The sequence below is a fragment of the Sceloporus occidentalis genome, unplaced genomic scaffold (assembly GCF_023333645.1).
Source record: "Sceloporus occidentalis isolate IW3139 unplaced genomic scaffold, rSceOcc1.0.p SCAF_2, whole genome shotgun sequence".
NCBI lineage: Eukaryota > Metazoa > Chordata > Lepidosauria > Squamata > Phrynosomatidae > Sceloporus > Sceloporus occidentalis.
The window spans coordinates 41,945,356-41,958,206 of NW_028316982.1; the positions used below are offsets into that span (position 1 = coordinate 41,945,356).

The window sequence follows — 12,851 nt, forward strand, 5'->3', positions numbered from 1 at the left end:
TATTTAATCTAAAATGCCTACTACTTTGTATTAGCCTAATTCCAATTGTTTCCTCTGTCTGAAATAAACCTATTAAATCAGGGTGGGCAACTATGTAGCAGTGAGGACTATCCCTCCCAACTGCCCCCAGACCATACCCACCCATCTGCACCTTCAAATTCCTCTTTTCTGGGGCAAAAATGGAAACCAGAAGTGACACAGTGTAGCCTTTGTGGTCACTATATGGGTGAAAAAGAGAGATTTGGGAGGGAGAGGGAGGTTATGAGGCTAAAGGAAATTGTTTGGGATGGGTTTTTTATTTTGTTTTGGGGTTTTGTTTGTTTTGTCTTTTAGTAGGATTTTCAGTGGGAAAGTGATGAAAAAATACTTTTTTTTAAAGTGGGTGCTCCAAGAGACCAACAGAAGGTTTGGAGGCTACAGAATTGCAGTTTGGGGCCATTGGTGACTTACAGGCTTCGCATTCCCCACCTATGCATCAATGGGGCGTTAGTAATTCAGTACTTCTATAAGTTCTGTTGGTTCAATGGGCCTTTTTAGTTGAGACGAAGAACTACACTACTGAGCCTTTGAGTTGCATTCACTGGTATTCTTTAAAGAATCTTATCCCCGGGACTGTTGGAGAGGGATTACAGTTGAAAGAAATTTCTTGAAAAAGAAATTTTCAAGAAAAAGGTAAAATGTGCCAGAGGTGAGATCTGACTCTGAGAATCACACAAACCTTTTTAGAGTAATAAATAAACTTCACACAAAATTCTCACAAAGTAATTCCTTTATTTAAATAAAAAAATCAGAGTTACCAGAAAGAATCAATTACAAGTAAACATAAATACACAAGACAAATATATACAATTTGGCATCAGAGTATATACACAATTGTCTTTCAATGCAACAAAGAATAAAAGAGAGAAAGTCATCAGATTTGCGTGAAAATAAAAGAAACAAGGATAAAGCAAGGGGAAAACGTGACAACTCAAATGTCAATTTGAATTGCAAAGTTTCAGTATTCAAGTGATTCCAGGCAATATGCCAAAAGTTAATTTGGCTTCTCTGAAAAGTTTTAACAGCCCCTCTTGGAATAAAATAACTCAAAGTTTCTCTTGTAGGTTGTTCAGCAGAATCCACAGAAATATTCCTTTAATGAGATTTGCAGCTATTTGTCAATGAGCATTGAAGCCTCCCTATAAACAAAACAAATCTATCTCCTATGACATCAGAAAGATGAAATTACAATTCTCTTTGATCCATGGCATTAGACTAACCCTGTCATACTGAATTTGGAGCTGATGCTTTCACATAGAAGTAGAAAGTAGGGCTTTGGCCTGATTTTGTCCCTGCTTCCTTTTATGCTCTGTTTTCCCATGGCAATGAACATGTTTCTGAGCTGTTTAACTCAGAAAACTCTAAAACATTTTGGCAACATTTTTATTGTAAAAATTAGTCCAAATATTGATGTTATTGTCAGATGCAATGCATGATGGAAGTAATCATAGTACTAGAAGCTCCTCATTATAACCTTTAGAAAACAGTTTACAGTACCTCAAACTGCATTAGGCTTTGTAATACAAAAACACACAATGGTTCAGTTGAGATCTTTTGACAAACTATGGTCCACAAATATAACTATGATTTGGCATAAGGTCTAAATACACAAAACAATGGTTTGCAACCAGCCAGAAAATGAGAATTTTGAAGTGTGTTGGAAATGCTGCTTTTTGCTAATCATAATTTAGTGCAGGTTCAGGGAATGTGTCAAACTCTAGCTATTGTTAGATTGCAGATAGCAGCATCTTTCCCCACTGGTTATTCTGGCTGGAAGATGCAGTTTAACAACAACTGGGGGCAAACAAGTTATCCATCTGTAATTTAGTATAATGTCTGAAACTGGTAGCTATACTTCATGCTCCACATCCAGAGATCCCTAAACCACAGAAGCAGAAGTGCTGAGTAGATGGAAAACAAACAACATAAAAGCAGCAGTAAAGCATGATTCGCCTCCATCTGTTTAGGAACTTCAGCTATGGTTTGTGTTTTCTAATGTTGGTATAATATTTTAAAGGAGCTTTCATACTTTCCATTAAGGGAAATCTTGTAATAAATCTTGGTACAGAAGTGGATGCATCATAAGCCAACTCAATGATGCAAATTATTTGTTTCTTCTTGAAGATTTAGAAGCTACAAGGTACCCTTACTCTCATTCCGCTGTACAGTCACCCCTCCATTTTCATGGGGGATTCATTCCAGACCACCACCACCACCCCACAAAAATGGACATTCTCCTATATTCAAGCCCCATTGGTTTAAATGGCAGCACCCACCTGTGGGAACCCATGGATACATGCCATGGGCATGCACCCCATTTTGTCCCCCTCCATTTGTCACCAGCAAGTGGGCGAGGGACGTGGACTTCAAGTTCACAAATCAGAGGAGCAACTGTACTGAGTTGCTTTCTCCTTTCGTTGCCATTAAAAGAAAGGGAGATTAAATAGGCCTATGAACAATGATCACAGTTTCTCTTGGCCTATGGATGGACTTATAAATGTGATCACAGTTTCCATTGGCAGAATTTATTTACTTCATTGGCATTCACACAAACCTGATCCCAGAAGGCCACTGTTGCTTAGATATACTCATGCGACAGTATTGATTCTCACTCAGCTCTATAGATTTGGGGATTGAAGCAAAGATCTTACTTTTGCATTCCATTATTCCTATCCTTAGTATAACTGGGTAAAAAAAATTAAGGGGTAAAAAAATTCATCAGCACAAATCCATGAGGCTAGGTGTCAAAACATAGGTCTTTCACAAAAGCAGTCCAATAAAGTCCACAATTTCCTAAATTGTGAAGGAAGCAGAGACTATACACAGATTTGCCAGGGAAGAATTTTCCTGCTGACCTGAACAACAGAGAATTCTATTATGCATTAGTCATTGGTACTTCAGCTTCTGCTTCCCACAAATAATGGCCACCCCGTCCATATTGGAAAGTAGCTGTTTCAAGGAAGGGTACAGAATTGGAACGTATTAGTCTTTAATTTGAGGAAAGATGCTGTATCTCTGCAGTCTGGCAATGCTAGGAATTCTGATGGATACTCTCTGAAGAGCCTTCACTGCTGTGATTGAGGAGAGCTACTTCAGATGTTTCTCCCAGTTCAGCATCAGGCACTTCTTCTTCAATAGTGAGGTGAACATCTGGCAAGGAAGACTCACTCACACTGCTGCCTTCCATGGAGCAGAGGGTGCAGGAAAGAGCTGGTGCCATGCTCTCTTGCAGCATGCTTAACATCATGGGAATCTGGACAGACCTCAGTCCCGAGACGGTCGGCAGAGGTTTAACAGCTTGTCCCCACTCCCTCTCTTCATCTTTGTAGAGCAACAGCAAGTTGGATTTTTTTTCCTTCCTCTTGGTCTTCATGTAACCCAGCATGATTCCCATTAGAAAGATTCCATAGAAGGACATGACGATCAGGATATAAAAATATTCATTTCCATTCCCTCCTCCCTTCTCAAGAGTGGAAGCAGCAGGACCAGAGCTTGCAGCGGCAGCAGCAGCAGCCATAGGCAGGGTCATATTTGGATGTTCCATCATGAACATCAAAGCTCTCCAGGAAAAGTCAGAACCTGGAAGAGGAAATAGAGATAGATGTGAAAATCAGGTGTCCAATTGTAGAAAACTAAGGATTAATCCAAAGAGTTGTGAACAAGCAATCTTCATTTGAGACTCTCTGATTTTCTGGCGGAATAAACTATCTTACTGTGGTAGCAGTATTTAAGGAAGATGGTTTAATTGAAATTAATCTCAGTAAACAAAGGAAGAAGCTCTATATTAGGTCAGACTATTTCCAAGAATCATAGAATCATAGAGTCGGAAGGGAATGCAAAGGGCATTAAATCCCTTTGAATAATTACAGCACTTCCAAGAGATTACTGTCCATCTGTTTTAAGATCTCCAAAGAAGGTTTATTCATCCAGTACTATCTATCCTGACCAGCAGTAGATCCCCAGGCTCTCAAGTGATGATCCTCCCCATATCTTTCTAGCTGGAGTTACTAAGGAATGAATCTTTCATGTGGTAGTGGTTTAAGTTTAGTCCCTAGCATCTCCAGGTAGGACTGGAAATGGTTCCTATCTGAAACCCACAAAAGCCACTGTCAGTCATTTCTGACAGCAATGTTTATTAATTTGATTCAGTATAAAGCAATGTCCTACATTCATGTAATCTTAATCCAAGCTAAAACAAGCCAAGACCTAGTTGCTCTTTTGTAATATGAAAATTATAGTACCTGTTATCCCTTTCCAGGTACTTTCACACATTACTAAGATGAAGGCTATAAACAGCTAAAATAAGCCAAGATATACTGTCTCAATGGTTGATATTATGATGATGATTCAATGACTCCATAAAATGTCCATTTTTTTTACAGAGAATGTTATAAACTTTCTAGATTTTCCTTCTGACCAGTGCTTTTAGGGTTTTTTACTTAAAAAAAAATCAGGTATCACTACTGAGAAAGCTCATTATTACAAATTAAAAACAAGTATTCATTGCTTACTGCCTAAATACCCTAAAAGCACCAGATACTGTCTGATCTTGATGCCAGGTGTTGTAGGCTATATCTCCGAGGAAGGAACTGTCAAAATCACCTCTGAGTATTCCTAGCCTAAGAAAACTTAATGAAATTCATAGGGGTGCCATAAATTGACAAATAACTTGAAAGCACATACACATACATAAATACTTACACACACACACACACACACACACACACACACACACACACACACAGAGTTCTAATATGCAAGAAACATATAAATGTCAGAGAGAGAAGGTTGCAAAGCTTACCAACAGGCACATTCATTGAGTCAAGGCTTTGTGATTTTTTTATAGCATATCAATGCTATACAGTGGAAAATATTATTATGAAAGTATTATTGTATAAAGAGCAGTGAAGCAAAGAAAGAAGGAAGAGACATTGAACAACTTACGTGAGTGTGCAAATAATTCTGAGCTTCCTAAAGCTCTGAAGAGACAGCTCATCTACCCAGTTCCTGAGTTCTGAAAGTTTCCCGGGCTCCTGCCAGAATTAATAGCGGCTGAAAAAATGTTTCATTCATCACGTGACTTGAACGTTTACAATAGTTTCATGCTGGAGTCAGTGCATGAACTCCAAGGCCTGCAGTTTAACTGGTTGAATTCCTGGCACCATTGTAACATGATGGGGGGAAAAATTAAAAGGCTGGATGAGTTGACTAACTCTAAACACAAAGATCAGTGCTCGAGTGTTTGGACATAAGCACTACTCAAGCACTCACACTCCAATGATAAATTATATGACTTGCACTGAAAACTTTTTTGTGGTGCGTCTGTGTGTTTGTGTGTGTAGCAGTCCTGACAATAGCTAAAGAAACTTTGCCAGACAGAACAGAGAACGGAAAAAATGATCTGTGGAAACCCCTTTCATGGCTATGTGCAAGCACTGTTTTCTTTCTGAGGCTGTTGAGAGTTCAGAGTCCTCCAAGTGACTTTGCAGTTGTCCTGGATGCTATATGCACGGCTTAGAGGCATTATTTTTCTTGGCTGTGCAATTAGTTTTTATTTGTTAAAATAGCCACAGTGAAAATACCCCTCAAACCTTCAAGAAAGGATCTGGTGATACCCAGCTGCATTTTTTAAAAAACTGAGCCCTCGAGGGCCCTGTGAGTCACCAAAAAAAGGATTTTATGGATTTTAAATGGGTTTAATGTTTTAACTACTAGCACTATGATAGATTATGCCTTGTTGACTTATATGGATATTGTGACTATCTTTCAAAATGAGGCCTGCTATCCCTTCAGTCATTTTAAAAGTAGAAGAACATGGTTAAATAAGAACTGTCTTATCTGGAAAAGGAAATTAAGACAAATGTTCCATAAGGCTTTGGCCAATCTGGAGGTTAAATTTGGGCCCTATTACAAGGCCCATAAAGAATACTCTAATCTGGTGGAGGGCAAAAGGAAGGTATTTTTTCAACAAAATTGGGCTTCTCTGGATAACGCTTTAAAATCCAAAGATGCTAAAACCTTTTGGGTAGCAGTTAGGAAATATAAGAACAATGACATCTCTATGGTCCATTGTAGTATATCCCCTCAGATTTGGTTTTTGTATTTTACCAATAAAATGGGAACCCAAAAATTTGATAATAATCTATTAATAAAAGACTCTCCTAATTTTTGGAGCTCAGTTTCGGCTGATGAGGTGCATTAGTTAATTCTCAAATTAAAATCTGGTAAATCCCCTGGATATGATGGCCTCCCGGCAGATATTTTGAAATTCCACCCTTAGCAATGGATAAAGGCATTACTCTTGTAAATAACTCTGGTGAGATTCCAGCCAATTGGAAGGATTCCATCATAATTCCAGTCTTTTAAAAAGGGGACAGACAGGATCCTGGTAACTAATGCCCAATAAGTCTTCTATCGGTAGTGGGCAAACTATATGCCAGTTATTTGGATTTGAAATTACAGAGCTGGATGAATGCACAACCTTTGATAGGTCCAGAGCAAGCAGGTTTTAGAAGACATACAGTATGTCCACTGTGGATCACATAACAGTGCTTTCATTCCTCGTAAACAAATACTTGTCATGTACTATAGGTAAACTATATGCGGCTTTTATTGATCTGAAGGCTGCTTTTGATTCAATTCACCGGCCTTTACTTTGGGACAAGTTGGCTAGGCTTAATATAGATCTTCGATTGTTGTTTCTTTTAAGCTAACTCCATACAAATCATCAATGTAGAGTGAAATTTTCTGAATCAGGCCTATTAACAGATTCTATCTACTCTGGTATAGGAGTCAGACACGATTGTATGTTGGTTCCTCATCTTGTTAATCTATTTGCTGATCTACCTGCTTTTATGACCACAGTAGATTCTCACCCACCTTCACTGGGAAATCGTCCGCTTTTTGTACTCCAATATGCCGACGATACTTTATTACTCTCTCTATCTCAGGTGGGTACGGTAAGAGCCTTGAAAAGATTCTCTGAATATTGTGACAAATTTCACCTACTGGTAAATATTGGTATTTTCTAAGAGATTTGTACCGAGAACGTGGAAGGTTAGTAATCAAACAATTGAGCAGGTCAAAAAGTATGTTTACCTTGGTGTCCTTTTTCTTTTTAATGGGCAGTGGAGTAAACAGAGAGATAAAGTAATACAAACAGGGAAAAGATCGTTGGTGGCTATACAATCCTTTTATTATATAAAAAAAAAGGCAACCAGGATATTCTAGCAGCCTTAAAAATTTACAAAGCCAAATTAAGACCACAATTACCTTACAGCATATTCACCTGGATTTAATAAGGAGATGGAACGTTTGCAGGCACATTTTTTCAGGAGTCTATTATCGGTACCTCCGTATGTACACCATCTGACTCTCTATGAGGAACTGGGATCGAATGCTCTTGAAACTGAAACCTGGTTGATTACTTAGGTTTTGATTTAAGATACATTTCAGGCCTAATGGATCCAATCTTTTATGGTTCCTACTATCTGACGTTTACTATGCCAGTTGGGCTAAATCTTATGAAAGTAAAGTAATTTCTGTCGGTTTAAATTTTGATTCTCTCCTTTTACTTACCAAAAAAGGACTTTCTTTAATCTATTAGAGTCTGCATTGCAGAGAAAGAACATCAACTGATATATCCAACTCCTCCTAGAGTGTGTTCTCCAGTGATGCTTGGTCACTGTGATCAAGCTCCAGATGTTCTCCATCATATTGTATTGCTTTGTCCATTGTATATAATTCTGAGGGGAAAATTGTTAAGAAGGTTATTGGAAATGAATATCTCTTTGGATGGGTTATCAGTGGAATGCTTATTGGAAGATCGGAACCCACATATTACCAGGTTAATGGCCAATTGTCTGATGGAGGCAACAAGATTATGGCTTAAATTTTAATAACAATCCTGAAGTTTTATTATTGTTTTTCTATGCCTAATAAAGGTTGACTGACAAAAGGCCTGGGGGGCTGCATGGGACCTGTGGGCTTCATTCTGCTGACCTCTAATACAGTGCACCCTTACTTTATGCGGGGGATCAGTTCTGGACTCCCCCGTATAAAGCAAATACCTCCTGGGCTCATGCACATGATGGTCATGCTCGCGCACCCCATTAGTCCCTATGGGACGCACCGTCCCTTCTCCCCGTGTGGCTTTCAGTGTATGATGAAAGCTGTGTAAAGCACGCCTGTAGGTTCAAATTGGATAAAATTATTGGATTCTGTATTTTTGTTGCTAATATTTTAAAGGGCTTATTATCTTTAAGTAGTGTTACATTGTTTTTATGTTGTAAATCATTCTATGAGTCTATAAGGATGGCAAGGAGTTGGGGATCCCTTCCTTCCAACTCTACAATGTTATGATTCTATTATTCTATTAGTGCTCCTACTCCTAGTATACAAATGGCATATCCAAACTGATTGAAAAGATCAGGAAGTTTCAGATTTTGTTCCTGTTCCTTCCAATTTTATTTTGGAAATCCATACACATTTGATCCTAAAACATTTTCTGTCAGCTCCTGATAAAATCAGATACTTTTTATACCAGTTCCCCAGATTGTTTTATTTTAACCCAATATAAAAATGGAAGAACAAGAAAAAAACTGGTACTTTTCAGTCAGACTGGATGTGTTCTAAACCTATCTAAGCAGAAAATAAAAGAACTCTAGACTGAAACCAGGAGAGAACATGAAGACTGTTATCTGTAGCCAAAAAGGCAGAAAAGCTTTATTGGATGACACATAAAACTCTTCAAGTAGTTAAGAAGCAAAAGTAAACAGTGACAAAAATAAGGTCAGAATCCTGAATGCAACATTTCAACAACTTTTGCATAGAGACAAAGAGAACCATTATAATAATTAATGAAAAGAAACAGATGAAGACTGTGTAAACTAATGTATAATTATGCATATGTTAATAGAAAGAAAAAGTGGGTAAGCAACCAAATCTCCATCACCTTGCAAAATAAGGAGAAAGAGGAACTTCAGATGTCAAAAATTCTGGAATTTCCCTTCCTACTACTTTATTCCCCTTGACAAGAGGGAAAAATAACTGTGGGGAATGGGGTGAATGGAAAATGCTTTCACTCCTTACTGGTGAACAAATGTAAAGGATGCTGCCAACATAATGACTTGAACAGTGTCCTTTCTGACAAGCAACATCATCCAACATGCATGACCTCTGGTGAAAAAAAATAGATTGCTCACAATTCGAATGCCTAATGGGAAGGATAATAGGTCCAGTTTCCATCTGTGATCTCCTTGCATAAGAAAGAGGGAAAGATGTTCATTTCTTATGGAAGAGTGTGTTGGTGGTATGCTCAGTGGAGTGGGTGTGCAATGAGAAGAACTCAGGTTGGGGTCCAGCCTGAAGTGGGTAAGCAGCTGCTTCAGTGCTGTTTGCATATTCCTGATCATGGATGTTTAGTACATCAACCAACCCTTCTATGCACGTTCATTTCATCTCATCCCTAATGAGGAAAGTACCTGAAGGATGCTAGAATGGTACTTTATACAAGAAAACTTGTATAACCCTCTAGTCCTCTTGTATTTATAATTAGGGGAGCAGGGCAAGCCCTACCACTAGGCAGAGTGAGGAGGATACATTAAGCAGCAGATCTGCAATCTTATGAAATGGCAGCTAATTTTAATTACCTAATTATTATATTTTTACTCCAGAGGAGAAGATCATATTCTTGTAAGATTTTCTGCCTCATATGCCAAAATAATGTGGTTGGTTTTGTATACTAGGTACCTTGACATAGACTGGGGGCACCACCTGCTGTTCAACTGAAGTAGCAAAAAAAACTCTGCAGGAGAAGAAAGTGAATGTGCTAGCTGGCCCTGATCCCTTCCATCTTGGTCCTGTCACCATCTATATGTTGAATGGCATAGGAGAGCATACTCTATATGTATAGAGCTCTGTGTGCTACACTGAAAATACTATGTGAGAATGGTTTCTAAATCATGTGAAGAGGCTACTGGGACTGAGAGAGAACCTGTGTTTGGAATACAACTTCCAGAATCCTCAGGCTAGCATGATGATGAGATTAAAGATTGCCCTCCTTACTAGCCACAGGAATAGCAACTAGCATTAGATAAATTAATTAATTAATTTAATTGGTTTTATTTATATACCGCTATTCCAAAGATCATAGCGGTGAACAGCAAGTAAGCTAATTAGCAAATAAGCTAATTTGCCCCCAACAGTCTGGGTACTCATTTTAGCGACCTTGGAAGAATGCAAGCCTGAGTCAAGCCTGGGCCCTTTTGCTGGTCTTGAACTCGCAACCTTGTGGTTTTGAGTGAATGGCTGCAGTACAGGCATTTAACCACTGTGCCACCAGGGCTCAATTGAATACCCACTGCAATTGAGAGAATATTATTCACTAATCATACTGCTGCAACCTACAAGAATATAAATAAAAAGCTCAAGGAGGAAGTTTTTCATTAAAGCCACAGTAGAACTGAAAAGTCTAAATTATGCTTCACCACCCTGAGCAAGTTAATACTGCAATTGCATTTTATTTGATTTAGAAGCTTATCCTATTAACAAATAAGCCTGGTTACCTCTTTGGGGTTGAATTCAGGATCCAGGATGCCCTCAGATGTTATCATATCTAAATTGTTGCCTGTCTAGCTAGGATGCTGCTGCCCGGATGCATCCTGGGTTAAAGCCTCGCTCAGCCAGCACTTTTTTGAAGTCAATGAGCTTCTGACTTCAAAAATTGGCCGGCTGAGCAAGGCTTTGACCCAGGATGCATCCAGATGGCAGCATCCTGGCTAGATAGATGGCAGTTTAGGTATGATAACATTCGGGGGCATCCTGGATCCTGAATTCAAGCCAGAAGAGGTAAACCAGCTTATTTGTTAATGGGCTAAGCTCCATGATTTTGTTAGGGACACAAATCATGTATGGAAAAAAGCTATAATGATAACAAAGAAAATATATGATGCAACAGCCTGGCAATTATGGGGCAATACAGACAAGCTAAATTCCACCCCTTTCAGCCCCAGATCAGTGCCACAGCAACCACATGGAGCGGCAATGATCTGCTCTCTCTCAGGAGCAAAAAGAAGCTGTTCTAGGCAGCTTCCTGGATGGGGCACCATAGGCACGTTGGCATGCCCCGATGACATCCCTTCTGCATAGTGCCGTTTCAGCACTGCGCTGCCCAGGCATCATCATGGCATGCACCATATGGATGGAAGTGTGCCATAATGGTGCCCAGGCAGCACAGCAAGGGCTCTGAGCGTGTGTATGCTCATCCCTAGCTGAACCCTAGTGCGCATACAGGCCAACACAAAATGCTGGTCTGTACAGTTACTATGTCAGGAGTCTCTGACAAAAGCGAATGAACAAAAAGTAACAATTCTAGAATAAATGTCTAGGGTGAAAGAAATGCAAGAGTTCATTCAGATGGAATGCTTTTTTAAAAACATATGTATTTGGGTTACAATTTCTCTCCTGCCCTAGTTTTCCCTTGGCTTATTCTTCATGTTTATCACACTTAACAGAATTAATGAAGTGGACAGGCAAATGTTAAAATTTAAAATAAGTAAAATCTGGATGGCAATTTGACAGATGTTTATTTTCAATCTCTTTTCACTGAGCAAATTTAACTACTTATTCTCTGATGTAATGCTGTCTCCTTTTATGTTTACTGAAATTGCACATCACATAATCTATCTCAAAAGCAAATTGCATGATCTGGGACCAACATGTGAAAACTATGCCAAATCAATTCTGTCCTGTATACATAACATAATTACCCTCCTTATTGAATAACTTTCAAGGATGTTTTATGTGAAAACACATTTCATCTTATCACTGTATGTTGATGACTCCACTCTGTTGAGGTCTCAGTATTTCCCAGACTGTTCCTACCTCTCTATTTAAAAGTTAAAGAAGTCTGTTTTGTAGAATTAAAACTTTTTAGTCCTTCTACATTTGTTGTTTATGAATTCAGAGACATACAGGCTGGAATAGCAGCCTTCCCATCATTTGAAATCAAAATGGCTTTGTTCTTAAAGTTGATCTTATCCTCAGCATACACATTCCCACCATACAATAGCCCTTGAGTTGTTGATGTTGGATTCATGTCTTCTGGGATTTGATAAAGAGACATTTGTATGCAGTGTTTCTTTGCCAAATACGTGCTCAGGGATTCCCCCTTCGTTGCCTCATCATAGCTTTATGGTTGAGATAACTATGGACCTTATCACAGAGAGGATCATCCATCGTGCTTCAAAAACATAATTGAGGCCTTTCGCTTTCCTTCCATTGATGAAGCGTTCACAGAGAAGGCAATTTTTAATAATGGGATAGTTCCACCTTTGCATTTCTGAAACAGTTCAGCAACGTTTCACCCACATAAGTGCCTCCATGTGATAATCCCCTAAATCATGTCGGCTCCCTCACAGATGGTACTGGATACCTTCAAATATTTTGATACAACTTATTACCAAAGAATTGCCTGAGAGTATTTTCCGACTAAGTAGAAATGTGATGGGATAGGAAAAGTCCAAATTCATCCACCACACCATCCTGTCATGGTTAAATAAATATGAATTGAAGACTAAATATGCTCTAGAGCTTCCCTCCCCCCAAACTCGTGGCAAAGGGATTGCTACAATTTTTTTTCTAGCCACCCAGCTGAAACAAAAACAGATTCTCAAAACTCTTGGACATAATCCATATGGTTACATATCTGCAGGGAATACTTCTTCTGATGCTGCTTTTCTCATTCTCATTCACAAATTTTCAGATATGGTATCATACAATACAGAGCATTGTCATTATTGTCATCATCATCT

The 12,851-nt window shown here is 38.8% G+C and overlaps 1 protein-coding gene across 1 annotated transcript; it reads right to left on the bottom strand.

Moving 5' to 3' along the window:
• Positions 1-777: 777 nt before the first annotated feature.
• Positions 778-5,043, bottom strand: KCNE4 (potassium voltage-gated channel subfamily E regulatory subunit 4). The gene is made up of 2 exons (XM_089507745.1): positions 4,984-5,043; positions 778-3,618 (listed from the first exon to the last, which is right to left on the bottom strand). Exons 1-2 carry the CDS (start codon positions 5,033-5,035, stop codon positions 3,071-3,073), a joined length of 600 nt encoding a protein of 199 aa, XP_089363871.1. The 5' UTR covers positions 5,036-5,043; the 3' UTR covers positions 778-3,070.
• Between the last annotated feature and the right edge of the window lie 7,808 nt (positions 5,044-12,851).

What these genes read in the sequence shown, in the direction of transcription:
- KCNE4 (XM_089507745.1), bottom strand. Translation starts at nt 5,035, where the DNA reads ATGAGCTGTCTCTTCAGAGCTTTAGGAAGCTCAGAATTATTTGCACAC. An exon ending in AGAATTATTTGCACACTCAC is followed by an intron (nt 3,619 to 4,983) that starts GTAAGTTGTTCA and finishes TTCCTCTTCCAG; the next exon opens with GTTCTGACTTTTCCTGGAGA.